Raw genomic sequence first — 27,973 nt, forward strand, 5'->3', positions numbered from 1 at the left:
GAGTGACTGGTGTGGTCATCCTACCGTAAAGCTTTTCAGCATGCGATGCGCAACCAGGTCAATACAGAAGACGACACTTAGCCGGAACTGCTGTACAAACCATTACCGTACGCATGATGTCAGTGCCCTGTACAAAGAGATGTGCCTGCACCTCTGAGCAATGAAGTTTTGCCACGCAGCGGTCCAGACAGGCAACCTAGACATTGGGGGCTGTAACCTGAGCTTGTGATCGTAAAGACTCTTCATCAGTTATCGCGGCGCAGTCATGAGCCAGGAACGGCAGATGTCGATATTAGTCCGAAGCTGTCGATATGCACGCAAGGCTGATGTTCATCGAAGAGACGAGGTTTATGGGACGCGATCGACGCGGCAGGCACCGCGTGCGCTTGCGCCAATCATGGCATGGACCCTGGACTAGCGCACGTTTTACCTACCACAACAGGGCCTCACAGCATTAGGTCGCGCATCGCTCAACATCTTTCTGATACCCATCAGAGTCACCTGAGTAAGAAGCAAATCTTGAGGTATTAATGTTTTTGTTATTCATCAAATCAACTTGTCTACGTCGCAGGCTATACAGAGTAGTGAGCGGTTAGATATCCGCACATGGTCATCCAGGCCTCAGATACAGAGCCAGTATATTCCAACACGAAATGCGGTCGTCAGATCGAACGCCGTCGCTCACACCATTCTACCCATGAAAATGCATGCTCAAAAATCTCGTTCCGAACTCCTCTCAGTGGTTCCTAGCTCATGACCAGACGTCCTCTTGATATTGATTTGACGCCCTCATGGCTTTTACAATCTCCTCGCCCTTTGTCTCCGAAACGTTCCTGTACTTGGAGATGATCTTTCCAAGAAGAGTGTTGACCTCGCGGGCCATGTGTGCGGCGTCACCGCAAACGTAGAAGTAGGCCTTTTGCTCGAGCAGCTTGTTCACTTCCTCGCCAGCTTCCTCGAGCTTGTTCTGTACGTAAACCTTCTTGGGACCATCTCGCGAAAAGGCGGTGTACATCTCGAACTTATCACCCAAGTCTGCTTGGTATTGCTGCGTATCTTGTTAGTCTCAACTTGGTGGTGGTTGTGGCACTTGACAACTTACCTTCCATTCATCCGCGTACATGAAGTCCTCTGATTGCTTTCTGCACCCGAAAAAGAGGATAGTCTTTCCAACATTCTGGCCAGCCTTCGCTTGTGCAGCTCGTTCTTGAATGAATCCACGGAATGGTGCGACACCAGTACCGGGTCCGACCATGATAATGGGCTTGGAGGGGTCCGAAGGCAACTTGAAGTTGGAGTGGCGGACATGGACTGGAACGTGAATACCATCGTATTTGTTACGAGGACCGGTGATAGAGTAATTCAGGCCATGAGGATCGGGGTTGGGGTCTCCGTGTTGCTTCTGCTTCAAGGCCAAGAGGTAGTTGGTAGTGACACCCTTCAGAGCGTATGGCGCACCGGGCTTTTCGATGGACTCGACAATAGCAGTGATGGAGATCTTGTCCTTCTGTACCAGAGACGACGAGGAGATGGAGTAGTAACGAGGCTGGATCTTGACCATGGTTTCGAAGAGGAAAGAAAAGGGAATCTTGTCCCATGTCACACCCTTGCCAGTGATTTCGAGAAGCTGTGCCAGGTTGAGGTTACGGTCGGTAACGTGTTCCTTGAAGTAGTCCTTGTCGCTACCTAGTTTCACGATTTCAGCCTTGATATCGTCGTTTGGCGCAAACTGGGCAATGACGGAGACGAGTTGACGGGACACAGCAGCATTGATCTCGATGTGGAAGCGAACAGCAGCATCGTATGTGGTCGGTGACGGGAAGGGAACCTTGGCGGTGGGGTCGAGGCCTCTGACTGCAATGACGGTGTGTCGCTGGTCTTCCTTGCCAAGAACCTTGAATAGCCTATCGACTTCCTTGCCAGCGTTGTTGGGCCAGATGGCAATGTGGTCACCGGTAGTGTATGACAGGTTGGATCCAGCAATGCTGATTTCCATGTGTAGGCAGTTTCGGTTGGCAGAGTTGAACAGTTCGGCGGACTCGACGATGGGCGCAATGAAGGGATTGTTAGCGTTGAATGGGCCCTTTTGGTTGCCCTCAAGATGGTTTTTGTTGGGCTCACCAAGGTAAACAGTGTCGTCTTCGGGAGTAAGATCTGGCCTTTCGGTGACCTCGAAGACGGGCTCGTACATAGCCTCACGCTCCTCCAGACCCATCTTTTCGGCAACAGCAGCCCACATGGGCTCCTTCCAGGCGAGGAAGTCCTCTTCCATGGTACCAGCACCGTCGTCACCCTCACCGGCAGCACCCAATCTGGTGGCACCGAGGTTTGTCAGGTACTTGTCGACGTTGCGGACCATGGAGTTGTAGTGTTCGTAGGTGTTGTTTCCGAGACCAAATGCGACGTAGTTGAGTTTGCTGAGGGGCTTGTCGTCGGCGCTGCCACCCTCAGAGAAGCTGACATCTTCGGAGCCAATAAATTCGTAGAACTCGACAGCGTTATCTGTGGGTTCGCCCTCGCCATAGGTGGCCAAGACGAAGACGGCGAGCTTGTCTTCGGGAAAGGTGTCCAGGTTGTCGAAATCGTACTCCTCCAGGTCTGCCACCATAGTCTTGAGGCCGAAGCGTGAGTGACCCTCCTTGGATATACGCGAAGCATAGTCCTCAGCCGTACCCGTCTGGCTACCGTAGAAGACGACGCAGTTCTTGTCCGTCTCGTCCATCTTCTCTATTATGTTGCGCGACTTGCCAGCCTTTGCAGCGCCATTGGCCGTGGCCAGCGAGTTGCCGTAGGGGTCCCCATAGACGCCCCAGTAGGTGCCTTTGGTGAAGTAGGCTACCGTGCCGACCAGGAGGGCGGCCAGCACGATAATGTCCAAAGTATCGAGTTGTGCCATGGTGCTGTTCGGTGGTTAGCAGAGAGTCAGAGGCAGGTGGAGGGGCAGCGCTGACATGGACACAGTAGTTAGTTGCCGTCCGGAAAGGGATTGGAAACGACACGGTAATATTTGTATTCGGCTTCGCAACGGAGCGTCGGAATGGCAAGTGGGCCGTGCGTCTCAACTCAATCTTATCGAGACCTGGGGCCGGTGAGCCGCAAGCACGTTGTTGAGCCAGTACATAAACAAAGGCCTTTGTTTAGACTTCACAGATCCCTGACCGCTACACGGGCATGGCAAAAGTGGCCAAAAGTGGTGCCGTCACAGACTGTCAGATGCCCATCGGGTGCCGATGTGTTCCGCATTCATTCCGCTGGAGGCTACTTATGAGAGCCGGTGGAGGGTGCGAGACCCTGACTTTCCCGAGCGTCGCTGCCTTTCCGCTACGTCTACCAAGAACCCCGCCAGCACTTCGGGACCTTTGTGGGGCACATCGTTAGAGCCTAACACAATGGCTTCGTGCGAGGGCGGCAGATGCAGCTGCGGAGCCTCGAGAGGAGCAAAGTCAGGCCGGTGTTGAGGCAGATGCAGCAGCCATGCACAGTTGTCTCGGAAAGCTGGGCGGCATGTGATTGTCAGAACAAGATAGACCAGGTCGCAACAGAACATGACCAGGCCTCGGGATGGCGCAGGGCTGACGACGCATCCTGCTTGTAGCTGCGTATCTAGCAAGTTCTATATGGTCGTTCGTTGCTATCTATATTCGGGACGACTAGGACGGAACGATAAGCGAAATGTCTATATCGTTGATGCGTAGACAGAGCAACTGCAGGCGGGCTTGGAAGCAAAGAGAGGACTATGCCTGATGCGGGTATAATCTTATAGTTATATGGCTTGCCCACACCTGCGCCGCGTCGATGATATACCGCATTCCATATTTCTCAACAATCGGTGGAACCCAGCTCATGGAGAACGTGCAAGGCAGTCAGCCAGATCCAATGCGCATCAAATCCGCATGGAGATCTATGTGCACCGCGTTGTTGATGTCTCCGCGCCCGAGCGCTGGTGAATGTTATCTGCAAGCGCCATCATCCTTGCCCTTTGGATCCATGAGCATGCTAACATGGCAGAAGCAAGCTCACATCAAAACGAAGTCGGGTGTATCGATAACCTCGCATGCCCAGTCCCAGATTAGCACCACGTGGGACTGAATAATCTCCAGGCTCGGATCGATCTCCAGAGCCGTGTTGATGCCGGGCGCCATGGATGATCGTTGCCACCAATGAGGCTAGACACCGGCTAGTCAGGCACAGGGCATCTCTACTTACCCATTTCATCCACCTCCAGACATCCATGACAGCCGTCGCGACCCTCTCAACGGCGACATCTACGTCTTGAGCTTTGTTTGACGGGCTGCAGCTTTCTCCGCCCGCCACGGAAGATGCTGCACGGGAAGCCTGCGGCATGTGTGAGTAGCTTTTTCTTTGTGTATCGCATGGTCGTCCCCAAGCCGTGCGAGGTACCGTGAAACGCACTCCCCACGCGGCTTGGAGTTTGACAGTGCCGGCTTTTGCTGTGCCATAAGGACCCTTATCTCGACGTCGACGCTTCTCCGCGCTGCATCAGAACTGTGCTGACCCCTGTGCCTTGCCCGATGCAGCTGCTTTCCCTCTCCTGCAAGCTCGACCAGCTGCTGGGAATGTGTCGCACCATATAGACAGCCCCTCGTCGGCCTCGCGTGAGCCCAGCCAGACCCGCGGGCGTGCGCTGACTGCCTCGTCCCGAACTGTTGCCTCGCGCTCGCAAACACCGGCCGTCAAAGCTACCAGCAGTAATTCGAGCCCCGACCGCACCCTCCAGGCGCTCGAACGCAAACCGTCGGGCTCCTATGCCCACAATCGCAACACTTCCATCGTACACGGCATCCAGCACTCGCGGAACACCAGCTTCGTCAACTCTCCCGCCACAAGCCCGCTGAGCCCCCAGATCATCGCCGCCGCCGCCGGCGCAACCATCGATGGAGCCGTCATGTCGCAGGAGTCGATAGCCGAGGCCTTTGCCGCCAACGGCATGCAGCCTGGCGCGAGTACAGGGCATGTCTATGCCGGTGTGGGAGCCCAGGCAGCATCCAGCGATGGAAGCATACCTCAGCGCAAGCCTGAGCGGGCGCCGAGTGCCAGATCCTCGCGGAAAGGTCACAATCACCACCGCTCCCAGTCGCGCCACCCGCCGCCGCACCCCCACGAACTCAAGACGGTTGGCGAATATGCGCTGCACCACCTCTTCAACTCGTTCATCAGCCAGGCCGAGCAGAAGATCAACCAATGTATGACGGAGAGAGGCCAGCCCGAGGCCAGGGTAGAGGGTGTTTGTGGGCCTGGCGTAGACCCCACCTTCGATCAACTCATAGCAGCCCTGGGGCACATTGCGCGCCACAAGCCGAAGCCTCTCATTGATACCATTATGCTATGGCGCAAGGCAAAGAGTGAGGAAGCGTCCAAACAGCGCACTCAGCTGCTCAATGCCCGACAAGCCACTCCGGGACTGCAGCTCCATCCCGCCCTGTCTCGACGGAACACCGAACCGGTTCAACACTTGGAAAACGGATCCACAGCCTCTGTAGCATCTGGCCCCGAGCACATTGTCGCTCTACAACAGACTGTGACCCAAGCGGAGCAGCGCTCGACCGTCTCAACCTACATCCTCTGCCGAGTATTGATCGAAATCATGACGCAAACCGACCTCCACAATCTAACTTTCGAGATGGCCGATCGTCTTCTTGGTCTTTTCTATGGCCAACTTAGCACCGTTGACCCTGATATGGTGGACATATCTCCGCTCAATCTCGCCAACTGGATCATCTACAGCCAGCTTCTCGGCGTGCTAAGTGGACTCATATTCGAACAGGTGCAAGAAAAGTTCGTCACCGACCTGAAGATCGTAGATGGTCACTTGGCTCAGAAGAACCAGTACAACAGGGATCACGAAGCTAAAGGCGCTCTGCTCATCCGCGCTCTGAGGCACCTGCAAGTCAAGTCATATCCAGAAGAGACATGGGACCGGACGTGCGACTTCATGCTCTCCATGGCCAAGCTCTTCACTAGTGCCCACGGCCAGCCAGTCAAGTATGCTTACTGCCAAGTCTTGCGGGAACTACTGCTCCGTATCACCTCAAAGGCTACCATCGAGCTCAATGCACCCAAGTGGAAGGCTGTGATTGATATGATGAAGCAGCGCGCTGCTATATTGTTAGGCAAGCCAAAACACTGGCACGAAGCATTCCCACTCATGGCCGCCGTCCTATGTGCTTCTCCAACCGAAACATTTCTCTCCCAGTGGCTCGCGCTTGCCTTGTCTACTCAACCAAGACTGAAGGAGCGCGCAACGAGAGCCATCGCCCTTCGAGGTATATGCCGGCTGGTGTGGACTTACATCTACAGACGGGGAACCGAGGCACCAAATGTCGCCGTGCGTCGATTAGAGGAGATCATACGGATGGTGTTCCAACCGGGAAGGCGGTCATACCTCTCGACCGAACCAGCCATTGCTGAACCCTTGATACAACTTACGCGCATCATTGGCTACAAGTACCAAGACCTCTGCTTCAAGACCATCATCTTTCCTCTACTCAATTCGGAAATGTTCATGTCAGGGCGGGAGTTGCGCGTTGAAAATCTTGAGCCTGATCGTATGGTCATTGGTATCCGCTCGTTCCTCGCAATCATGGCTGATCTCGAGAACACCGAGCAGCCACCTTTCCCACTGACATTCGATTACGATCCAAACGCAGTTTCGAACGAGCTTCCTGCTCTTCCTTCCAGTCCACGGCCTCTGCAACCTTTGCCTATCAAGTCCAGTCTCCTCAAGGAGGAGCGTCTTTCGCGTCCTGTGAATTTCACTGGATTCGCCGAAGTGGCAAAAGAGTACTACATCCGTTTCTGCAAAATCCTGGGAGAAATTACTATCATATGCGACAATGCATTTGGAGGGCAGGCCGTATTGGATGAGAAGTTCTCTTCGCAAACACCAAAGACGCCCATGGCAGCGGCTTTCAGCTTCGCCCCTCGCGAAGATTATATGACTACTACAGACCTGCGGCAAGGATTCTATGATCTTCTACATGTCGCTGTTCAGGCTTTACCGCGCTGTCTGTCTCCACACATCCCTTTCAACTCACTTGTAAATCTCTTGTGTACCGGAACTGCCCATGTTCAAAGCAACATCGCTGTATCGTCCGCTCAGTCACTCAAGTCCATAGCCCGACAGTCGCATGCACAACAAGTCACAATTGGCTTTGCACGCTTCATCTTCAACTTCGACGATCGTTACGCTACCATGTCTGATGGCGGCATGCTGGGAGCTGGGCACATTGAGAATACCCTAAAGCTCTACGTGGAGCTGTTAGAGATATGGATTGAAGAGATTAAGCGGAAGACACGCAAGGCCGCCCTGGATACACCGGACGACGGTTCTGGGAATCGAGCTGCTCAGCTTGATCTTTCTTCTGTGTGGGCGCACGTTGACGAAGTTGAGTCACATGGCCTCTTCTTCTTATGTTCACCTTCGCATCGCGTCCGCTCCTACGCCGTTACCGTGCTACGTCTCATCACTGAGTTTGATACGGCGCTGGGCGGCTCCAACACCCGTGTCATCCGTGTAATGGAAGGAAGCCCCCAGAGGGTCTTGGACATTAGCGATGAGAAGCTGTCGCTAGCTGAGCGCAGTCGTTTACAACGCGGCATGCGCAAGAGCAATGTGCAGAGCACACTCGTGGAACTTTGCGGCAGCGATGTGCCGTATGACGCTACTTTATGGTTCAAGATTTTCCCAAATCTGGTGCGAATCAGTTTTGAGGTCTGCCCTTTTGCTGTGACTCTTACTCGAGACATAGTATGTGCCAGACTTGCTCAGATGTATCGCACTCTATCGTCCCTGGCTGAGGGCCAGCGTACAACGCCTTATTCACCGTACGAGCCTGGTGCTAGCAAGTTCAGTGGGCGCCTTGCCTCGACCTCACCAGAAGTCGTCATCGAACAATGGAAACTGTATCTCATATTTGCCTTCACAACCTTAACGAGCCTGGGTCCGACCGCTATGTCGGCTACGCAAGGTCAGCACTCGCGGAAGAGCTCAAAGTCTTCACAAACGAGCACAAACAAGCAACATACCGCCACGGAGTTGTTTTCTAAAGTCCTCCCCTTCCTGTCAGTAGACAATGCCGCCATACGAGACGCTGCGGTTATTGGTCTTGGCTCCGTTAACCTGAATCTTTATCGCACATTACTTGAGTCGCTTCAGGGGATTGTGGCTGCTTGTGCAGAAGAAGCCAAGATGCGTCTGGGCAATCACAACAGAACCATTAGCAGTCCCCGTCCCATCAACTACCGGACCGACCATCTCCGAACAGAGATTACACACGTATACAAGCTAACATCGCAACAATTCCTCAAACTTCCGGAAGCCCACAATGACGAGTGGATCATCAACAACTTAATGAACTACACCAAGGATCTCAGAATTTTCCTGAGTGATACAGAAGTCCAACTTGAGGCGCGCTACCAGAAGTTACGCACGCACTACTGTGGCCTTGTGGAAGTTTTGTTTGAGGGCATCAACAAGACCAGCGATCCTTTGCACTGGATGCCGTTTCAAGCTCGTAAAGCGGCATTTACTCTAATGGAAGAATGGTGCGGATACGCAGCAAATCAATCTCAGATTCGTCAGCGTGAAGAGCAGATGCGTCGTTCCATGCTCGACCGAGAGGTGGATAAGAGCAGCAAAGGTAACGCAACTGCAGCCCTTGAAATTGAAAAACGTGATCTTCGAACCGCGGCTTTGAGCGCTATGGCTGCACTCTGTGGCGGGCCTGTTAGTATCACAACTGATAGCAAAGTCTTGCTTCAGTTCGATGTCATTCGTATGCTCTCATGGATACAGAGCATCTTCGAAACTCCGAGCGATCGAACACACGCCATTGGTCGCCGAGCACTTACGAATCTCATATTGCACAATCGCGAGCATCCATATCTGCTAGACAAGGCAATTGAAATGTGCTATCTCGCGGTCTCTAGTAAAGCTCTCGAGAGCTACTTCGAAGTTGTTACTCAGGTCCTCACCCAACACGAGGACTACACTTTGCCATTCTGGAAAGTACTAAGCGCCGGTCTCTACACACTCGGACATGAGAACAGCGAGATACGCACAAAGTCCACGCGATTACTCCGAACGCTTGAGGCTCGTGAAGGAAAGAATTCGAAATTACAGGACCTGGACATCAGCATCTCTGACAAGACGGTCGCGGTATACAAGCTCGCACAGTTTGAAACATCACGAAGGCTTGCCAAGCAGCATGCCGAGCTTGCTTTCTTGGTCTTCTCGCAATTTTCGTACTACTTCAAAGATCTCAAGCCTGACCATAAGCGCAACATGGTCGCCGCTATGCTTCCTTGGGTGCAGTCTGTCGAACTGCAAGTCAACCCCGACGGAGGACCGACTGCTAATTCTTACATGTTACTCGTCAACTTGTTCGAGATCACCTACAGATCAGGCAACGTGCTACATAATGAGATCCAAGCACTCTGGCAAGCACTAGCAACTGGACCATACGGTGGTAATGTTCAACTTATCTTGAACTTCATCATCAATCTTTGTCTAGACAAGCGAGAACAGAACTACGTCGACTACTCCAAACAGATCGTAGTCCATCTTTCCAGCACTCCTGCGGGACTAAAGGTCGTTGAGTTCCTGCTATTACAGATCAACCCACGGTCTATGGTAAGCGAGAAGCGCGAGCCTATGCCACCGCCGCCAGACGCTGTCAATCTTCCATACTTGGCCGATCTCACCCAGGTTCTGCCAAGTAGCAATAAACAGGTAAGCATAACATGAAATTCATACTGATTTACGCTGACCTGCGTAGTCTGGCTTTGCTTTGGGACAGGTTTGCCTCATTTTGCTGGTTGACCTTATGGTGTCCCCAGTAGAGGTAGCCAAAGAGCACATTCCGTTGCTTCTACAAGTGGTCCTGGTGCTCTGGGATCATTACACCTCTGTGGTGCAGGACCAGTCTCGTGAGATGCTTGTGCATTTGATTCACGAGCTAGTCATCTCCAAGATCGAAGACGACACACCAGGCATCGACAAAAGGTCTATCGAAGATTTCGTTGAGAGCATTCGACAACATGACACCAAGGTGGTATGGAGCTATGCTGACAAGAACGGCAAGGACGTGGCAGACTCAACCTTCAAGGTTCCTGAGCCAATGGGCTACGTTGCTGGCGAGGTGATGAAGTTCTTATCATTTGCATACCCTGGACTGAGAGAAGCCTGGGGTCGAGTAGCACTGAACTGGGCCACATCTTGCCCGGTCAGACATATCGCTTGTCGGTCATTCCAGTTGTTCCGCTGCATTCTCAGTTCGCTCGATCAGCAAATGCTTTCCGACATGCTCGCCAGACTTTCTAACACCATCTCGGATGAGGAGAGTGACATACAGACCTTCTCTATGGAGATATTGACAACGCTACGGACCATCATTGAGGCATTAGCGCCTAAAGATCTCATACAGTACCCTCAGCTGTTCTGGACGACTTGCGCGTGTTTGGATACTATACACGAAGGCGAATTCATGGAGAGCCTCTTAATGCTAGACAAGTTTCTCGACAAGCTTGATCTAGGTGACGAGGAGGTGTTGAGCATCCTAGAAGAAAGCTGCCCGGATAAGTGGGAAGGCAAGTTCGAAGGCCTTGCCCAACTGACGTACAAGGGCATCAGATCAAGTACATGCCTGGACCGGTCTTTACGAATCCTGGAAAGACTGGTGGTACTACCTTCTAGCCGTATCGTGGGTGACGATAGCCGACTGACGTACACCGTTCTTGCGAATCTGCCAAGATTTCTGCGTTCATTTGACTCTACAGCACAAGATTCAAGTATCCGCGCCACTGCAGAAGTGCTTGCACAAGTCGCAGACCAGCACTACCAGTGCACATCGCTTTCCGAGGCGTTGACTGCCTTTGCAATGAAGAGGTACCGCCATGAAAAAGACTTCCTTGCGCAGACAATGTCTGCTATACGTTCTACGTTCAATTCGGAACATGAGTTCGGTAGCCTGGTATTCCTTCTCGGTCTACTCATGAATAAGATCGATTGGATGAAGATCAACACGATGGAAGTACTCTGCATCCTGCTACCTGAAATCGACATGCGCAAGCCGGAAATGGCATCCAAAGGATCTGATCTTTTCTCGCCTCTCCTACGACTACTACAAAGCGCATATTGCCCACAAGCTTTAAGGGTTCTTGACTTCGTCATCAATCTCAACATGACTAGTACCCTCACACCGTTCGACAAGCAGCACATTCGCATGAGCATGGCAGGCTCCCACTCTACCAGAGGATACAAGAAGCAGTTCGAGAAGACGCAATCATTGTACGGTATCCCTGAAGAAAGCGGCTGGTCTATTCCAATGCCTGCTTTGCATTCGCAGTTGACAAGAGCGAACGTTCATGCTGTTTTCTACACGTGCGGAAACTTTGACGAAATGAACGTACCGGACACTGAGACACCCAAGGTAGAATTCCGCCAAGAGGAGTTCCCGTTCAGCCCACTATCCGACTACCACCGAACTGCGACCATGACTTCCGAGGACACCCGTGGCGACAGTCACATTGGCGAACTAGTCATGAAACTAGACAGCTTGGATGACTTCTTTGAGGACGATGATGATGCGGAAACCTTGACGGATCTACCAAACTTTTCGTCCTCGGGACGGTACGGTAACGGACCATATGCTCACGACATGCGCGAGAACCTTTACGATCAGCAGACGGCGCCAATCTTACACAAATCACTCACAAGGAACGCATCTGTGACTTCTTTTCAATCGGGATTCATCTCGGATGTCAAACTCTCCCCAGCTAGGGATCCAGGTGTCATGACACCAGGCGCTTTCAGCTCTTTCGCCAACTCCTCTACTGGCGCCTTGCCTCCAACAAGTCATCCCCGCCCGGGTCTCCATTCCCGCTCCGTAACGTCACCCTCGGCGCCAAACCAACCCCAACGTATTTCTCCTTCCCTCTCATCAACCACGCTCGACGAACAAAATGAGCCCTTCTCCGATGACGAGTACTCTGCTGGTCGGTCGAGCAGCACAGACAAAGGCGGCACCTTCAGTCTAGAGAACATTATCAAGCCTGTTGCTCACGACACAAGGAGTCGCTTTAGGAGTGGTATGAGACGGCTGACGGGGGGTGGCGGAGAGAAGGAAGGTGCAAAGACGCGGGATGCAATCAAGCTAGCGCTACAGAAGAGTCCGCAAGTACCAAAAGTGCCCGACATCTATCTGGTGAACCCTAAAAGCGCAGATCTGTAGGAGAGTTATCATAAGTGAACTGACAGCATGCGTTTGATGGTAAATGAAGTATGGCGCTCATTGGAGTGGGCGTCTGATATATATGGGATAATGTATGGGTGTGTATAGAAAGAATCAGCGAAACGACCACAAGATACCACGGCGCAATATTCGGATGGTGTTTTTCAATATGAGGAAAGGATCGGGTTATCGCATGCGCATGTACGGGTTACATCAAAAAGTTACCAACCGCTCCTTCTTTCTTAGCTGCATTTTGCTTGCGAGATACCACAGTTTTCATTAATACGATTAGAATGTTTATTGTCCTATACATGTTCGCCATCTTTCTCTCGCCATATGTACAATTGAGCGGTTGGCGTCTGCCTCCATCGTCTACATCTACTCGTGCGCATCGTACCCTGGTGGTGCCTCGAAATCCAACTCCCCACCAACAAGTCTATACTCAAATGTTTCTTCGCCTTCATCGCACTTGAGCCACCCTATGATCGGAACAGGCAACGCACGATCCCGGTACCAGGATCGTTCTACCGCTGTCATCCAATGTATTGGCGCAAAATTACCAACTGACTCTTGTTGCTCTTTCCGCTCTACTTCTCCTCTACCATAGTTACCGACTATTATAGGCGCCAAACTTCCCACGCCAGTCGGTGCATGGCTGGGGATTGTTGCCATCGTAGTACTGAGGAAGGGTAATATTACGGAACCTATGCGGGTCGCGATGCTCCCTCCAGAAATGTGTGTAGGTTTTGGAGTGGGAGGAGCTGGCGTAGACCGCCATTCTGGGTGGTCACGAAGGACGTCGGAAAAGGATTGTGTGATTAGCCAGCCGCGGTCGCGATAGATGAGCGAAATGGCGGCGCTAGTTGTGCGAATGACGACGGGGCCTGCTGGGTGGTAGATGTAGCTGAGCATTGTTACTGGGTATGGGTGTTGTGCTAGACTGGGTTGCATGAGGGCTTTTGTAAGTGCTGTTCAATCAGATGTCGTGCGTGGATTCCTTCAAGAGACAGTGGCGACATTTTGGTACATTAAAATGATGAGGTGCGTGTGATAGATGGTCTTCACAAGCTATGAATAGTCTTGATGTACTCACACTCGCTTGCTATAAGGAATTGCAGTAGACGTGATGTGTTTCAACCGTGGCCTTCATCCATGGATGCACATGCGAGCAAACCTCTGCACACGTGACATGAATGTCGTGGCACCAGGTGAAGATTCCTGAAGACCGCATCAGTTATGGGGCATAAGACGTCCTCGTTTCGATAGACTTTCCTTGAAGATAGTAAGACAATATCGGAACAAGCCTAGAAGATCTCAAAGACTAAATGCAAGTTGGTTTGATGCTAATAAGTCTAGTCCATATAGTCGCATTCCATTTCACCATTGTAGGGCGCGGATGTTTCACAGCCACCAGGAAGATCGTGGCGCTGCATGCACGTTACAAAGTAGCCGTTAGTTGCGCAGTGGTGTTGATGATGGCTAGCTGACTGATGCAGTCCATTTTAGTAAATGCGGTGAGGAAGAGTAAGGAGTTGGCTCCGGATTCGTCGGCGGAAGGAGACGTGGATACCCTGCAGGGTAGCTGAAGGTTTAGCGCGTGCGGTAACTCCAAACAGATGACAACTTAATCTCCTATTCGCCTTCTGACAATGCACCATCTCAGCACACTTGCTATGTCAGACCGATCTTGGGTTACTATGCCATCGCGCCCTCAATAGTCCTCAGCCCTATGGCATTTTGGACCTCTAATGTTGCGCTCACTCCAAGAATGGCCTCTGCAACGCAGCTGAAGATGCAGTGACCGCTTTTGGTATTCTGAACTTCGCTGGAACCGGAAGTGAATTCAGCACTGTTCTGGAGCGCCTCACTTCAACTGCGCTCTGACCACGACGCCTGGGTATGCTGGCGCACTGCTGCGATGGCGTCGCATACACGTCAAACGCGCTGTCTATATGACAGCCTGAAACAAGATAAATCTGCGTCTTCTCTAAAGTCCCAGTTTTCTGCCTCGATTCCTCATCAAGTTCTTATTTCGAAAAAGACACAATCACCAGCTATCCAATATGTCGGGCACATTCTACGGTGCTAAGGTTTACCTCATCCACACTACGCAGCACACTCGACCTTTCCTGACGACTGTACCCTTTATAGCCCGCGATTTCGCCTCTTGGGGATACCGAGTCGATCACCATGCTGCAGATTCGCCATATATTATCGAAGTTCGATCCCGTGAGGATGTGGAGCATATGAAACGTACAGATCGTGGTGGCAGTCGAAGGACGAAGTTGATGGGAATATGGGCAAATGAATTAGTTCGCAGAAAACGACAGCAGCGAGGAGATGCAAGGGGCGGTGAAATTCAGATGCCCGTGGCTAATGGCGGGTTTGGGTCGTTAGAAGCTAGGGTAAAGAAAGCCGGCGACCTAGTCCAAGATGTCATCGATGGGTTGGTTGCGTCTGGTGAGTACAAGTCCAGCACACGGTGTTCCTTGTTTGATATTGAAGTGAAGGCTAACAGAGTAAAAGAAACTCAACGCATGCCGCAGTCGACTCGGAGGAGTAAATCAACAGAGTCGTCGCCCACCATTCTGACCACATATACTCGTCACTTATACGCCATTCGTTATACGCCTAACGCACCTTTACCATCATGGTCGAACCCTGACATCTTCTACGCAGATCATATTGTTCTAGAATTTCATCATCACGAAAACATCAGAAAAGAATGTCTAGTTGATGCAGTACGTAGCGCGATTGGTAAAGATGAAGGAAGAATGGGAAGAGTGGAGAAATGCACAACTACAGGACTGAAGAGAGTATATCTATGGATTGATGTTGCAGACACGTTCTTCGGCGATGTAGTGCGAGAAGAGGGCGATTTGGAAGACAGAGATCCTGTCCCAAAGTATGAGAGGGGTGAAAGTCCGCCGATATATGACGAGAGATAAGGCGGATGACATTTTGAATAAAAGTACTGTACGCTCCCATGGGAGTCACTTGAAGATCCATAAAACATGGTCGTATACACTGTAACCTTGCGACACCAGCTTCATGCGCCTGGATTGATGATTACACATTTCCATCCAACTGAATACAGTAACATACAGGAGATGTTCAAAGAATGAAGGGGTTTATCCATCATTCGCTTTGATGTGTCGGCCCCAATGCACTTCTGTATGCCATCTTCCTCGAATATACCCTTTACTTGCAGTAGATGTCCTAAATCTCCAAATTCCTGTCTCCTCCTTTCCTCTAATCATACACCACTTCCCCTCTCCTCAGTCCACCCCGATGGCTTCTCGCACCCTCCGCCATCAATCCATTCATGTTCGTAACCCGAACCTGAGCCATGTATTCCTGTTGTTCTGGCGTCATCGGCTTCATGCCGTTGCCGTCCTCCCTGAAACCAAAGGTCGCGTTTATGGCATAGCCGACGCAAACACATATACCGGCGCCTAGCATGATGAGGAGGATGATGACGGTCTCTGGGATTGCGTATTCGTCGCGCTTAATGAGAGGATGGGCGGTTGCGTTGTTAAGAAGCGCGAGAAGGAGGATTGCTGTTTGAATCATGCTTGCGTATCGCTCTTAATGCAAGTGATGTTATGATGTGAAGGCTTGACAACGGTGCTACCGTTCTCGTGTCAGGTAGGAGATGGACCTTGTTTATCGATGAATGTAGCAGGTTACGGGGCTGATAGATACTCTCGAGTAATTTGACGTGTATCTCTATGGCTGCTGAAGAAGAAAACGAAGGAAGGGTAGTATAGCGTGATGCTCGAAAGTAAAGACTGAACGAAAGTGAACGAACAGGAAAAAGCAGCCGGCAGTGCCCTTCAAATGATGAACGCCATGCACCATTCCAAAACAACAAACTCCACCTGTATATTGACTTGCCAGCATCCCCTAATCCTCCATTGCCGTTATCTTACATGTGCACAGGCCACATCTTCGTACATTGCCTGTTCTGACATAGCGTCTCGCTGAGTGGGCGCTGCGGTTGGCCAACGGTTCCCTGAGTGACCCACCTCACCTTGTCGCTTCGCGAGAGGTATCCACCAGGCACGTGATATTGCGAGCAGACCAATGAGAATTCGAGATGCTATTTTTGTGCTTCCTGATGTGGCATTGAGGAGTGTCTTGTGGCGTTGCGGGACCTGAGTACCACTTGTGACCAGCATGTCAGACGCAGGGGTGCTGTTCCAGTCAAGACAGCCGAAAGTCGACTTCCTGGTAGTAGTAAGCTTGACTGCCGTCCATACGAAGGTAGGTGCATTACCTGACGTTACCTGCTCTCCAAATCCGTTACCGTGAGCACTAGAAAGCATACATTTTCATGCTGAACCGCACTCAGAACCAGTCGCCCGAACCCGCTATTGCACCCGACACGACTGTCCTCACGCAACACTACAATGGAGCGTCCTGACGACCCAGGTACCTTGGAGTTGAACAATACAATGGAAACAGCTAAGCATCCATCCGCTCGACTGCACAGAAGCGAAGAAGCCCGCAGATAAGCAAGTTCGTAGTGGTTAGAGGTGGTCGAGTCTCTACCATGGTTCTACGTCTCGCTTGAGCAGGCTTAACATTCGAAAACGTCGTCTTGGGTCCAGTCGACATTCACACCAACATCTTCGAACGCGTTTTTCTCGATGCGAAACAATACAAAAGCCATACATGCACTAAATCAGAAAAACGTAATCCCGCCATGGACCACGTTCAACAGCTGATCACACGAGGCGATAATCCAAGAGAAGAAAGAGCTTACCGTGATCCTGCTAGCATCGAAAGTGTCGAATATCGCATCCGTAGCGAGCCAAACCACCTCTACGAAGACCCAGACATTGACGAAGACATAGTATATCGCATCATCCCTGGGGGCGTGGTGACGAAGAGACATTTGGAGATTTGCGCTGAGCACTTCTCGACTAATTATGGTGTGTGGAGTCAGAGAGCACGTCTCGTTATGGGCCCCTGGGCTGAGTATGGTTAGTAGAGCGACAAAAACGAAGCCATTTCTAACTCCCATGTGTAGGCAAGCACGTACGGCTTAGTCGCGATAGGCTAAGAGCTCAGTGCCTACCGGATGGAGTCAATAACATCCTAGTGATAGCCATTACTAAGAATGGTCTACAGGTCGGACACTGCTTCATGAGCCAGTGGATGCACGGTGACGATCGGGTGTGGTGGATAACGCAACTACTGGTGTTGAAAGGCTATCGCAACCAGAGACGAGCTACCAAGGTAAGCAGATGTCATACATGAGAACAAGTGACTGACTTGCAATAGATGCTACAAGCCTTGGCCATGCATTACGATGTCGGCAGATCCACCCGGAGAGATCTCGTCGGAGTAGCGTCCTCAAATCCTTACACCATTTGCACTCTCCTCCGCGTTTTCGGTCGAGGCATTGAGGTACTGCCTTCGAAGCCCGATTGGGAAGAAAATCCTGTTCGTCATACACCGCTGCCCATTTCAGCATGTGAGCCGATAGTCAAAGCCGCACCAGTCAACTATATCCGCGATGCCAAATTGTTACCTGGGACACTGACTGTCAACACAAGATTTTTCATAGATCACGCCGCGCCTGATGAAGCTTTGACAAGAATCGTATACAGTATAAACAAGCAGATGATCGAGCCGTGGGAATGGTTGTTTGGGCACTTGGAACCCGGATGTGAGTATTTGTGTATTTTGGACTATTCCTTCGACTCGGAGTATAGGCTGGACTCGGTGCTTCATGACGAGTTAACAATCTCGAACGCGGATCAACCAAAAGAAGGGAGTTCAAACCGTACGAAGGAGTCGTTTGAAATCGGCAGTTCCAAACGCCTTAAACGATCGTCAAGTTCAATCCAATATGGTGAGATTGATCGTTATCTGCTCGAAGTTCCCAGCAGCTGCCGGCTTGATCCAAAATGCAATCGAGCTTGTGCATCCTTATATGGCAGTGTGCGCAAGCTCGTCTTTGAAGCAAAAGGGCTGATTGCAACAACACCTATGCTGTCCATCATTATGAGTGCGAAGCAAATACCGGATGACCTTCGCAGAGTCTATCAGTCGGTGGACTTTTGCTTCCCACTACCAGAGCAAGTACGGACCTGGGCGGACTTCACTGAGTACGCATATGGTGTTTTCGAGGAAGACACTAATGTCGCTGCTAGGATGTTGATTCTTCAGGCCATCCACTTTCAGGAGCTCAGAGATAATCACGAAAGCTCGCAAAGAGCAAGAGTGACGGAGAGCCTGGAGCTGGCGAAGCTCAAGAGAATGAGGGAGAAAGGTCAGTCAGCCAAACGAGTCAGACAAAAGCCTACAATTCAGCGACAGAGGTTCACAGCAAATACTTCTCGAGATAAGGATAATGCTTTGTCTGCAAAGCCTCGGGAGAAACCTGGACTCACCCCGATGGTACCTCCTCGGAAGCCTCTCGCCCCAAAGCCTCAGGGACCGTCCAAAATTGCCGAAATGCCAGCAAAGACAGATGCATATACCACCAAACCTCGTACAACGTCTATGCTCTCATCCATCGGGAATTCTTTTCGAAAGTTGAGAGTTTCTAACCCTCGGCGATCACTGTCAGAGTCTAAGCCTCGAGGTTCTATACCAACGACAAACGCATCCAACGATACGCCAGCACCGACGGAGCAGACACCGCCGCAGACCCCCCTTAGCCGTAGCTTTGGACCAATCCCTCGGACTGCACCAATTCGGATTTCTGCGGTTCCTAAGGATCCTTTCTCTGCAAAAGTCATTCGTCGATACGAACACGAGGCGCATGCTGCTATCACACCACCCGCAACTCCGCTATCTTCTCAGCCGCAAGCGGACCTGCCACGTTACATGGCCCCAACTATGAGCTCAATGCAACGGTATAAGACCCACAGTCCTGAACTTTTCTATTCCGATGAGTCTGATGACGGAAGTAGGTCGAGTGTGTCCGGTCGGCCGTGTTTGAAAAACAGCGGGAAGGTCTTAGATCGGACGTGGGCGAAGAGAGGATGAGCCCCTGGTCAGGTCGTTGGCAGACCAGACAGAAATAATAGAATGCCGCCCATTGGTGGTTTTTTGTGTGGTCGGGAGATGTTGTGTCTTCTTGACGTTAAGGAGATGAGAAGCAGGTGGAGAACGAGAGAATGCTGGTGTCGATTGAGTGTGGGGTCATGACGCGTCTCGACTGGCTAGTGCATGGACCATGACTTCTTCTGTTCTATCGTCAACTTGAATCAAATCAAACTTCACCTCAAGATTCTTCAAGGTGGCACCCAAAGTAATATCTGCACAAAGCCATCTCATTCTCTTAGTATATTATGAAACCATAGTGTTGCGAACCAGTCGCTCAAACTAGGTGCGAGTGTCATCCATTCGCGACCCTATATGAACGCATTCATCTATCTTACATTGACACAAGGAAATGCCGCAAAAGAGCTAGTCTCGAAAGTTACATCCACGCCTACAGAGCCCAGGCAGCAGCAGCAAAGACGACAGACAAAGCCATGGCCATTGAGTTCATGACCGACACCGAGGTAGCAGCTCCCGCACCGGTTCCGCTGGGAGCGGCAGCGCCAGATTGCTGAGCATTGCCGTTTCCGCCATCGCTTCCGCCGTTGGTGTTGTTGCTGCTGCTGCTGTCGTTGTTACCGCTATCTGTAGTCGAGTTGCTGCTCGACGAGCCACCGGTCGAAGTACCGTTGTTTGTGGCGGGCTCTGCCGAGGGGAGCTCCTTCTGCTCTGGGCAGCTGATGTCGAAGCGCGGGGTGGTGGACAGCTTGTCCGAAATGGCGAACTTGACCTTGTTTGCAGGGTTGGCATCGCGGAGTGTGTACCAGAAGACGTTCCTCTTGCCGAAGAGCGCGCAACCGACATCTTTCCAGTATGTCTCTGCGTTATCTACAGTCGATGTGGCAGCACCAAAGTCAGGACCACTGTACGCCCAGCCAGTCTCGGTAATCCAGACATCTTTGTCTCCAGCGACGCCCTCAGTTGCGCTGATAGCACTGCTTAGGAGCTTGCCTGCGTTATCGATCTTGTTATCAAGCTCGGATTCGTAGAAGGGGAATGCGTTAACAGCCAAAAAGTCAATCTCGTCGATGACAGCCTTGTTCGACTCGTTGACCCAAGCAGTCCAGGTGTCGACGTGGGTGATCTTCACACCCTTGAGTGGGGTATCGGCAAGACGCTCGCGCGCAGTCTTGATGAATTCAACAATCTTCTCCGCGCTGTTACCGACACCAGCCTCGTTCCGGATACCAGGTTCCGACACACGGTAAAGATCTTCGGAACCGACAGACAGTCCGATAACAAGATCCGTCAGCTTTGTTCCGTATTCCTCGACTGCGGAGTTCAATGCCTTCAATTCGTTGTCAATGTTGTCCGTGCCTGATGCCCAAATACCGAGAAGGAGCTTGGAGTTCGTTGCGATAGCGGCAGGGAAGGCGGCGATGGGTGTGTCGGTCGTCTCCCACTGAATGTTGGAGTAAAGACGGATAGCGCTGAAGTTGCCTGGTGCGCCCTCCAGGCTCTGCGCGGTGGTGAACTCCTTCTCGAAGTCCTCCTGGGTCTTTGCCTTGCCGGTATCATCAGATGCACCGGAGTTGAAGCCCAAAACAAAGTCCTGCGCAAGGGCACTGCTGACGGTGGCCGCCGCGACGGCAAGCGCTGATACAAAACGCATGTTGGTTGAAGTTCTAAGGGAGTGACTGTAGTTGAAGAGTTGAAATTGGAAGAAAGGATTGTGTTGAAAGGAAAAGAGGAAGTCAGCAGTGGAGGCCCTACGAAGGAGTGAGATGGCTCAAAAGCAGGGTAAGCTCCGTGTATTTTTATGCAAACGCGAGCTGATGATCATTCACGAACGGCGTACCCCGTAATTGCGGCAGCTGGGGTCCGGGGCAGATTGATTGGCCACCCCTTCGCACCGCAGCTGAGCTGAGCCTTGGCGCCGAGGAGAGCCAGTCAGTTTTTGCCTTTGTGTTTGGCGCACAGCCACGCGCCTGAAACGGCGCGTATAAAGACAGTTTCGAAAGCTTTCAGGCATCACGTCAGAACCGGCTATTCTCGATAGCATCACCTTAACTCCTGGCGAGTGCATTCTGGCTCTTCCATGATAATCGCTGGTGTATGCACCTACGATATAGACGTTGTGATACTGGTGTGAATCTTTGTACGTGCCTGCTTGCGGCTGTAACGCGTGAGAGGAATTACAATCATCCTATTGATCGAAGCACGTTAAAAACGTTCTACAAAACGTATGTCTGGGATAACACAACGGGTGCCTACTCATCAAGATTGCATCAAGCTTTCACGACAGCACCGGAGCGGCCCCTAATGCAACCCTTCGTAGTGCGCTAGAATTAGTCAAGAGCAACGATCACAATCAAAGTAAAAGCAATACTTTTAAGCTTATCAAGAATGAATTAATGTTATGGTAATTCTGCCACAATGACAAAACATATTCTTGCGAATGTATGTATATAAATCCCCGTTCCGTTCCTTATTCCTCTTAACCCAGATTAACCTGAAATGTGCAAATACAAAACCAGGTATCGTCCCTCGTATTTACAACCCCAAGGACAACCTTTTACGCCAAACCTGACCACTCCCTGGATCCTTACCGTCTTGGTGCGGGACCAGAGCTCAGTGCTGACAAAGGTCCACCGCCGGTCACAGGTGTCTGAGCTCCTGTAACTGGTGTTGCAGGCGCGGGTGTAGGGGCGCGAGATGGGACATTACTCCTGTTGTGTGCCATATGCGCCTTGACAAGATGACCCGCACACAGTGCGCTGTTGAGCGACAATTCACCAGCCAATACACCAGCAGCGATGACACGAGCCAGTTGCCTAGCGTTGTCACCAGGTGATGTTGGGTGGGCACCTCGTACGCCGAGGAGGTCCAACATGGCGGATTGAGGTTCGAGAATGGTACCGCCACCGATTGTGCCGACTTCAATTGAAGGCATAGAGACGGAGATTTGAAGGTTGCCGTTGACGCTGTTCTTCGTTAGGTTGTGGCCTTGTCGTATCTGATGAAAGGAGCGACTTACTTATGCATAATGGTGATACAGTTGGCACTCTCAACGACCTGTGCTGGATCCTGTCCGGTGGCCAAGAAGATAGCAGCAACGATGTTCGCCGCGTGGGCGTTGAATCCACCCATAGCACCAGCCATTGCAGATCCGATAAAGTTCTTGGAAATGTTCATCTGTACCAAATCTTCGACCTCGCACTTGAGGACTGACTTGACGACAGAGCCGGGAATCATAGCTTCGGCAACAACACCCTTGCCACGACCGTCGATCCAGTTGATAGCGGCGGACTTCTTGTCAGTGCAATAGTTACCCGATACGGTCACTACACGCATGTCCTCGAAGCCGCAGTCGGTTGCCATGACGGTGAGAGCATGCTCGACACCCTTGGAAATCATGTTCATACCCATGGCATCACCAGTGGTGGCCCTGAAACGAACGTAGATGTTGGTACCAGCGATGGCAGATTTCATAGATTGGAGCCTGGCGAAGCGAGAAGTGGAGTTGAATGCGTCTTTCATCGTCCTCTGGCCTTCCTCCGAGTCAAGCCAGTTCTTCGCAGCACCAGCACGTACAAGGCTATCGAACCCAATGCAGGGTCCGCGGGTCATACCATCACCAGTCACAACAGTAACAGCACCGCCACCTGCGTTGATAGCCTTAGCACCTCGAGAAGTTGAAGCGACAAGTACACCCTCGGTGGTTGCCATGGGAAGGAAGTAGTTTTGGCCGTCGACGAGGATAGGTCCAGCGACACCGAGGGGGAGAGGGAGGTAGCCGACGACGTTTTCACAGCATGCGCCATGAACAAGATCGTAGTTGTAGTCCTTGTAAGGTAGCAGCGAACGTTCCAGTAGTGTTGAGGTTTCCCGTGTAGCGTGGGTACGTGAGACTAGACCACGACGAATCTTGACGGCACGAGTCTTGTCACCAAGCGTCTTTTCTAGAGCATAACCAGGAATCTTTCCCTTGAGTGACATCTCGATAAGCTCCTCGTCAGTCATCTTGGGTGCTTGCTTTTCCTTGATCATCAGGTCGAGAACCTCAAAGGGACGGTTTGGCTGTCTTTGCTGTTCTTCAGAGGGTCCGACCGGTATCTCCGGTGTTCGTGTTGCGATCTGCGTAAGGGGCTGAAGGCGACCATTCTGATCCTCAGGGCCGGGGGTGCGAGGTGGCGTAGGCATGTGCATCGAAGGTACGCGAGGAGTGCCTGGCACAGTAGGAGCCCCATCCTGGACTTCGGAGGGAGAGGGTGGCGCGAGTGGCTGGTGCGGTTCTTTGATGGTCCAGCGAGCGGCATTAAAGAGATAGCCGTTCAAGACCACGCTCATTACAAGGGCAAGGACGATCCATTTGCTAAGGAAAGGGTCCTCCAGACTCTTCAGTACACCGTCAACTATGTGAGTGCTGATGTTGCTTCCGAAAGCAAACTCGTTGTCTGTAATCGAAGGCTCGGCGTAGTGAATAGAAGGGAACTCAAGCTCATACTTGATCGGCATAAGAATGGTGACAATAGTTGACGTAGCGGTGCTCTTGGCATGCTCGTAGATGTGGTCCAATCCATTTCCAGCGACCTTGAAGGGGTCCAGCGGAGGGGTGGCACCTACGCCCGAAACGTGAGAGACCTTGCTAGGAGAGAGGCCAAATCGGAGAGTAACTACGTTGAGGACATTGACGAGGATGAATCCAGCAACCATGAGAATCTTGAACTTTGGCACCGTGATCTTCTTTCCGAAAACAGTTGTTGTGTGGTTGACAACTTGCACATCACGAGCGTTGGGCCAGTCGTTGTTGCGAGCGACGTTCTCAGCAACCTTGCCATCGACACCGTCATCCTCAAGAGCCCTGCGGAGAGCCACATGGCGCTTAATCCGGTTGATCTCAAGCTTGATGGTAAGGATAGCAGTATAGAAAGTGAGCAGCATAATGGCGTCAAAGAAAAGGATCCAGGCACCAAGGAAGCAAAACTGTCGCAGACCACCCTGGATGCCAGACATGGCGCCAGCGACAAGGATCAAGATCTCGAAAAAGTAGTCGCGGACAATCTCGAAACCAGTCCGCTTAATGGCTGTCTGTACAGATGACTGGATGGTCAAAGGCTCACCCCGCTTCTCCTCAGCTGCTCGTCGGCCATCCAGAGAGGCAGACAGGACAGCCTTGGTTAGAACGATGGGCTTCTCAAACCCAATGATGACCACCAAGAAAGGAAGACCCTCTGAGAGCAGAATCAAGTTGATAGGAACACCGAGGTAGGTTGTCACGGCGAGACCAAAGAGGAAAGCAAAGGCCGACTGCAGGAGGACTGCAGTAGCCAGCCAGAAGTTGGATCCAAGCCGCCTCATGGCGAGGAAGAGAGAGACGAAAGTCAGGTGCATGGCGAGGTAACCCAGGGCCATGATGACGATGTCGCCAGTGTCAGCGTTCTGTGCTGGTCTTAGCCAAGTTCACGTTTGTATCCACAGACAAAATACCTTGAGGAGATCGACGAAAGACGTCCACGACTCAATGATCCAGTTGCGCACGCCGCCTGGCGCACTGCCGTTCTTGGAGGCCTTCATCATCCACTTCTTCTCTTCGCGCGTGCCCTCTTTCTCAGAGCCCTGCGACTGAGCAGCGTCCTCTGGCGCAGAAATCTCCTGCATAGCCTGGAGGAAATCGGCAGCTTCGGTGTACGGGATAGAGAATGCGAGCGAAGTGTCGTGCGAGAAAGTGGAGAAGGAGCTGGAGGAGCTTGGGAGGAGCTTGGCAGAGACATTGCTGGGGACAGATTGTTGCGAGGGAGCAGAGTTGATGGTGCTCGATTCGGGGAAGACGAGAGTGACGAGAGCGAGTTCCTGGGCAGTCTGTTTTGTTAGCCAGATGTCTTAGAGTTGGCGGAGCTGCCTACCTTGTCCTTGTAAACGGTAGTCTTGGGCTCTTCAGCCTCCCACTGCCATGATGTCTCCTCTCCTACTCTGAGCGTCTTGCTGCCGGCCAAAAGGGAGTGGAAGTCGACGCGGCTAGAGACTTCTTCAATGCCACTTTCCAGTAGGCCCCTGTCGAGAACGCCCAAATATGAGTAGCTAGCCAGGAAGGCAATGGTGACGATGGTGTGGATTGGGTGGGTGCATGCCTTCTTCGCGACGGAGAGAAGGATGGGCGAGAAGTGGCGGTCGAACCAGGTGGGACTGGTCTTCTTCTGCTCGCCCGTCGACTGCCAGCGGCTGGTGAGGTAGCCGAGCATGGTGGATAGGTCACCACTGAAGTTGATTCAGTGGGAAGTGTTGCAGGCCCGTCTAGAGAGCCGCTCGCATGGGATGACGCGGAGGCGTGGCTGTGCGCAGCGGGTAGTGGGATGGGGTGCGAATGGCGAGGGCGAGTGACTACAAGAAAAGACCTTTCACCATGTCAGTACTGTCGCTGCCGGATATTCCTTCTAGCGCCGCCATACCTCGCTGACCCTCCGTGGTCGGTTGTGGTACCAAGACACGGTCAAGTCTCCAACTATGGGGCCTGAGCGATACCGGAATCCCGCAATTGGCGTCGCAGCACACGTAAACGCGCCGCTCTCGAAGAAAAATAAGGAGGGGGAGTAGAGGCTGGTGCACAAGACACACTCGGTGCCGACTCAAATGTGGAGGAAGGCCCCTTGCCGTCCCGCGACTTTTTTGTCAACGCTAGGCCAGACAGCACCCTCACCGCTTTGTATCCCGGCCCAGGCAAGACGTCTCTATTCGACGATAGACGATGAGATAACAGAAGGGTCCTGCAGAGCGTATGCGCCTAGTCGTCTTTGACAGCTAGTCTGCGTGACCAGCTCAGCGTACTTGGTTCAAAATATCCTAGGCTTGTTGTTCTGGCGATGCATTAGTTATGCACTTCAAGTTTGCGCCACACGCCACGCGCCACGTACGCCACAGGAAATGACGCGCCTGTCAAAATTGCAGAGGGCTGGCCTTCAACCCGGTTTGCGCGCCGCTCCAATCAATCCCAACAACAACCGGATGATCTTCAGGGGAACTGGATCAGCATCGGTGTCGCCTTGCGCCCAGGTGCAGAACAAGGCTGAGAAAATTGATTAATCCCAAAGCCTGGATGATATCGATAGCAGATAATGCACCTCTATGAATGTTCGGCGGCTGTTACTCTAACAAATACCCCATGTCTATAACACATCTAAGCAATACGATCGCAGACTTGCATCTAGAATATCCCGTCATCCATGCATAATATCCCGTCGGCAGGCCAAAATGCCCCGTTGCCTTCTCGAATCTCTCGTACAGTCAAGAGCGTGGGAAACACGATCGAGAGCACTCGGCATGTTTTTATCCCCCTTCTCGACTGTACTAGAGCCAAAATGCCCCGTCAGCCTTCCTTGCTAGGCGAACTTCTCAGTCATCGGGACATCGCCGTTCGTAATCTCCCTTAGGAACACAGCGTCCGGCCTGTACAACATGACGTGGAAGTGCTCCACTGCATGCACGCTCTTCAGACTCTTCCAATTCTTGAACCAGACCAACTCTTTTACCTTTGGAGCGAACGTCTTTTGTACGTAATCACCGATTTGTTTCTGGGATTCTGCGGTAGAGAGCCCAGTGTCGGGGTCGTCGTCCAGTTCAAACTTGGTCCACACGACGAGGTGCACAACGTCTGCATCGATGCCATATGGCCAGTCGTTATATAGTATCTTGATGTCTTCTATAGGTCGGTAAACATGGATGCAAGTCAACGTAACACAGGTGCACATACCATCAAATTCGAACGGCTTGCCCTTCGGCTCCATACTTCCCCACTTCAACCGCTCATTAACAATGAAGTTCATGATGCTGCCGTAATCCCTCTCCAGCCGATGGGTGAACTGCCGATACCGCCTCAACTCACTTGGCATGCGATGAAACTTGTCGACCCGGTTGCTCTCTGACCACGACCATCAGCGTTTCGCTTATCGCGCGTCGCGCCTCTATCTCACCTACAATGTCCCGCACTTGGTCCCATGTCAACACCTTGTAGTGTTCGTCAGGCGTCCCGATGATCCCTTTATCCTTCTCACTAATATCTCTCAAGAAGTCCGGGCACTCGCTCGGCCATTGATCTCTAGGAACATTGACTAGCCAGAAAGGCAACTCCTCGTGTGGCATCCTTGCTGCTGCTAATTCCGGAAAATAGTGAGCAGTCGAAAGTAAACAACTGCGTAGTGGTACAAGATTGTGTTGGCAGGGTTTGGGATTGCACTGCAAGGATGCCGGTGCAGCAGTCTAGGGGAACCCTAGCGGTGAGCCCTAGGGAATGTTGAACGACAGAAACGGCGGGTGGGACCGCGCTGAAGCTTGCGCAAGGCCGTTGTCAAGCCATGTTTTGCGTATAGCGCCTTGTTTCAACGTGGCATCCCGCCTCGATGAGGAAGAGCACCCGCATGCTGATGATGAGAATCGGTAGCAGCTCTGTGCGTCTTCAAGTGTCTTGCGAAGGGTGCGATGCAGAAAACCCAAGATGCAGGATGCTGCAGCCAACACAACTGCCGTATACTTGTTCAACACCAGAGCCGCACTGCACGGCAATCAAACAGCCGCATGGCCTTACCAATCGCACATGGGTCCCTCGTCTCAGCTACCTTCTCTCCAATTTCCCGCGCCTTACCGCCATCGGCGCCATGTGTCCAGCGTGATGGCCGGCAGGGATCCAAACAGCCTCGAAGCTGCCCATTGGCCAGCTTTGACCAGCT

At 52.0% G+C, this 27,973-nt stretch overlaps 9 protein-coding genes across 9 annotated transcripts; 3 read left to right on the plus strand and 6 right to left on the minus strand.

The window, feature by feature from the left end:
- Positions 1–751: 751 nt before the first annotated feature.
- On the minus strand, positions 752–2,896 carry CC77DRAFT_941291 (NADPH-cytochrome P450 reductase; the record flags this gene model as incomplete). Its single annotated transcript, XM_018534790.1, has 2 exons — positions 752–1,048; positions 1,103–2,896. The coding sequence occupies 2 exons, from the start codon at positions 2,894–2,896 to the stop codon at positions 752–754; spliced, it is 2,091 nt and encodes a 696-aa protein (XP_018383233.1).
- Positions 2,897–4,229: 1,333 nt separating this feature from the next.
- CC77DRAFT_1022702 (hypothetical protein) lies at positions 4,230–12,588 on the plus strand. Its single transcript, XM_018525522.1, has 3 exons — positions 4,230–4,346; positions 4,539–9,751; positions 9,798–12,588. The coding sequence occupies exons 1-3, from the start codon at positions 4,343–4,345 to the stop codon at positions 12,249–12,251; spliced, it is 7,671 nt and encodes a 2,556-aa protein (XP_018383234.1). The 5' UTR covers positions 4,230–4,342; the 3' UTR covers positions 12,252–12,588.
- Positions 12,554–13,562, minus strand: CC77DRAFT_1022703 (hypothetical protein). The gene is made up of 2 exons (XM_018525523.1): positions 13,524–13,562; positions 12,554–13,469 (listed from the first exon to the last, which is right to left on the minus strand). The coding sequence occupies exon 2, from the start codon at positions 13,161–13,163 to the stop codon at positions 12,630–12,632; it is 534 nt and encodes a 177-aa protein (XP_018383235.1). The 5' UTR covers positions 13,164–13,469; positions 13,524–13,562; the 3' UTR covers positions 12,554–12,629.
- Positions 13,563–13,916: 354 nt separating this feature from the next.
- Positions 13,917–15,226, plus strand: CC77DRAFT_1097044 (hypothetical protein). Its single transcript, XM_018529871.1, has 2 exons — positions 13,917–14,711; positions 14,778–15,226. Exons 1-2 carry the CDS (start codon positions 14,315–14,317, stop codon positions 15,197–15,199), a joined length of 819 nt encoding a protein of 272 aa, XP_018383236.1. The 5' UTR covers positions 13,917–14,314; the 3' UTR covers positions 15,200–15,226.
- A 26-nt stretch (positions 15,227–15,252) lies between these two features.
- On the minus strand, positions 15,253–15,999 carry CC77DRAFT_237169 (hypothetical protein). Its single transcript, XM_018530789.1, has one exon. The coding sequence runs from the start codon at positions 15,822–15,824 to the stop codon at positions 15,504–15,506; it is 321 nt and encodes a 106-aa protein (XP_018383237.1). The 5' UTR covers positions 15,825–15,999; the 3' UTR covers positions 15,253–15,503.
- A 960-nt stretch (positions 16,000–16,959) lies between these two features.
- CC77DRAFT_1052206 (hypothetical protein) lies at positions 16,960–19,256 on the plus strand (the record flags this gene model as incomplete). The annotated part of the gene is made up of 3 exons (XM_018527693.1): positions 16,960–17,239; positions 17,287–17,495; positions 17,541–19,256. 3 exons carry the CDS (start codon positions 16,960–16,962, stop codon positions 19,254–19,256), a joined length of 2,205 nt encoding a protein of 734 aa, XP_018383238.1.
- A 224-nt stretch (positions 19,257–19,480) lies between these two features.
- Positions 19,481–21,011, minus strand: CC77DRAFT_237249 (GPI-anchored cell wall beta-1,3-endoglucanase EglC). Its single transcript, XM_018530791.1, has one exon. The coding sequence runs from the start codon at positions 20,923–20,925 to the stop codon at positions 19,705–19,707; it is 1,221 nt and encodes a 406-aa protein (XP_018383239.1). The 5' UTR covers positions 20,926–21,011; the 3' UTR covers positions 19,481–19,704.
- Positions 21,012–21,858: 847 nt separating this feature from the next.
- Positions 21,859–25,495, minus strand: CC77DRAFT_941513 (3-hydroxy-3-methylglutaryl-coenzyme A reductase; the record flags this gene model as incomplete). Its single annotated transcript, XM_018534797.1, has 4 exons — positions 21,859–22,237; positions 22,291–24,695; positions 24,744–25,115; positions 25,160–25,495. 4 exons carry the CDS (start codon positions 25,493–25,495, stop codon positions 21,859–21,861), a joined length of 3,492 nt encoding a protein of 1,163 aa, XP_018383240.1.
- A 986-nt stretch (positions 25,496–26,481) lies between these two features.
- CC77DRAFT_237575 (hypothetical protein) lies at positions 26,482–27,557 on the minus strand. The gene is made up of 3 exons (XM_018530792.1): positions 27,221–27,557; positions 27,001–27,168; positions 26,482–26,946 (listed from the first exon to the last, which is right to left on the minus strand). Exons 1-3 carry the CDS (start codon positions 27,387–27,389, stop codon positions 26,630–26,632), a joined length of 654 nt encoding a protein of 217 aa, XP_018383241.1. The 5' UTR covers positions 27,390–27,557; the 3' UTR covers positions 26,482–26,629.
- Positions 27,558–27,973: the final 416 nt, after the last annotated feature.

Source organism: Alternaria alternata (genome assembly GCF_001642055.1).
Source record: "Alternaria alternata strain SRC1lrK2f unplaced genomic scaffold CC77scaffold_17, whole genome shotgun sequence".
Taxonomy (NCBI): domain Eukaryota; kingdom Fungi; phylum Ascomycota; class Dothideomycetes; order Pleosporales; family Pleosporaceae; genus Alternaria; species Alternaria alternata.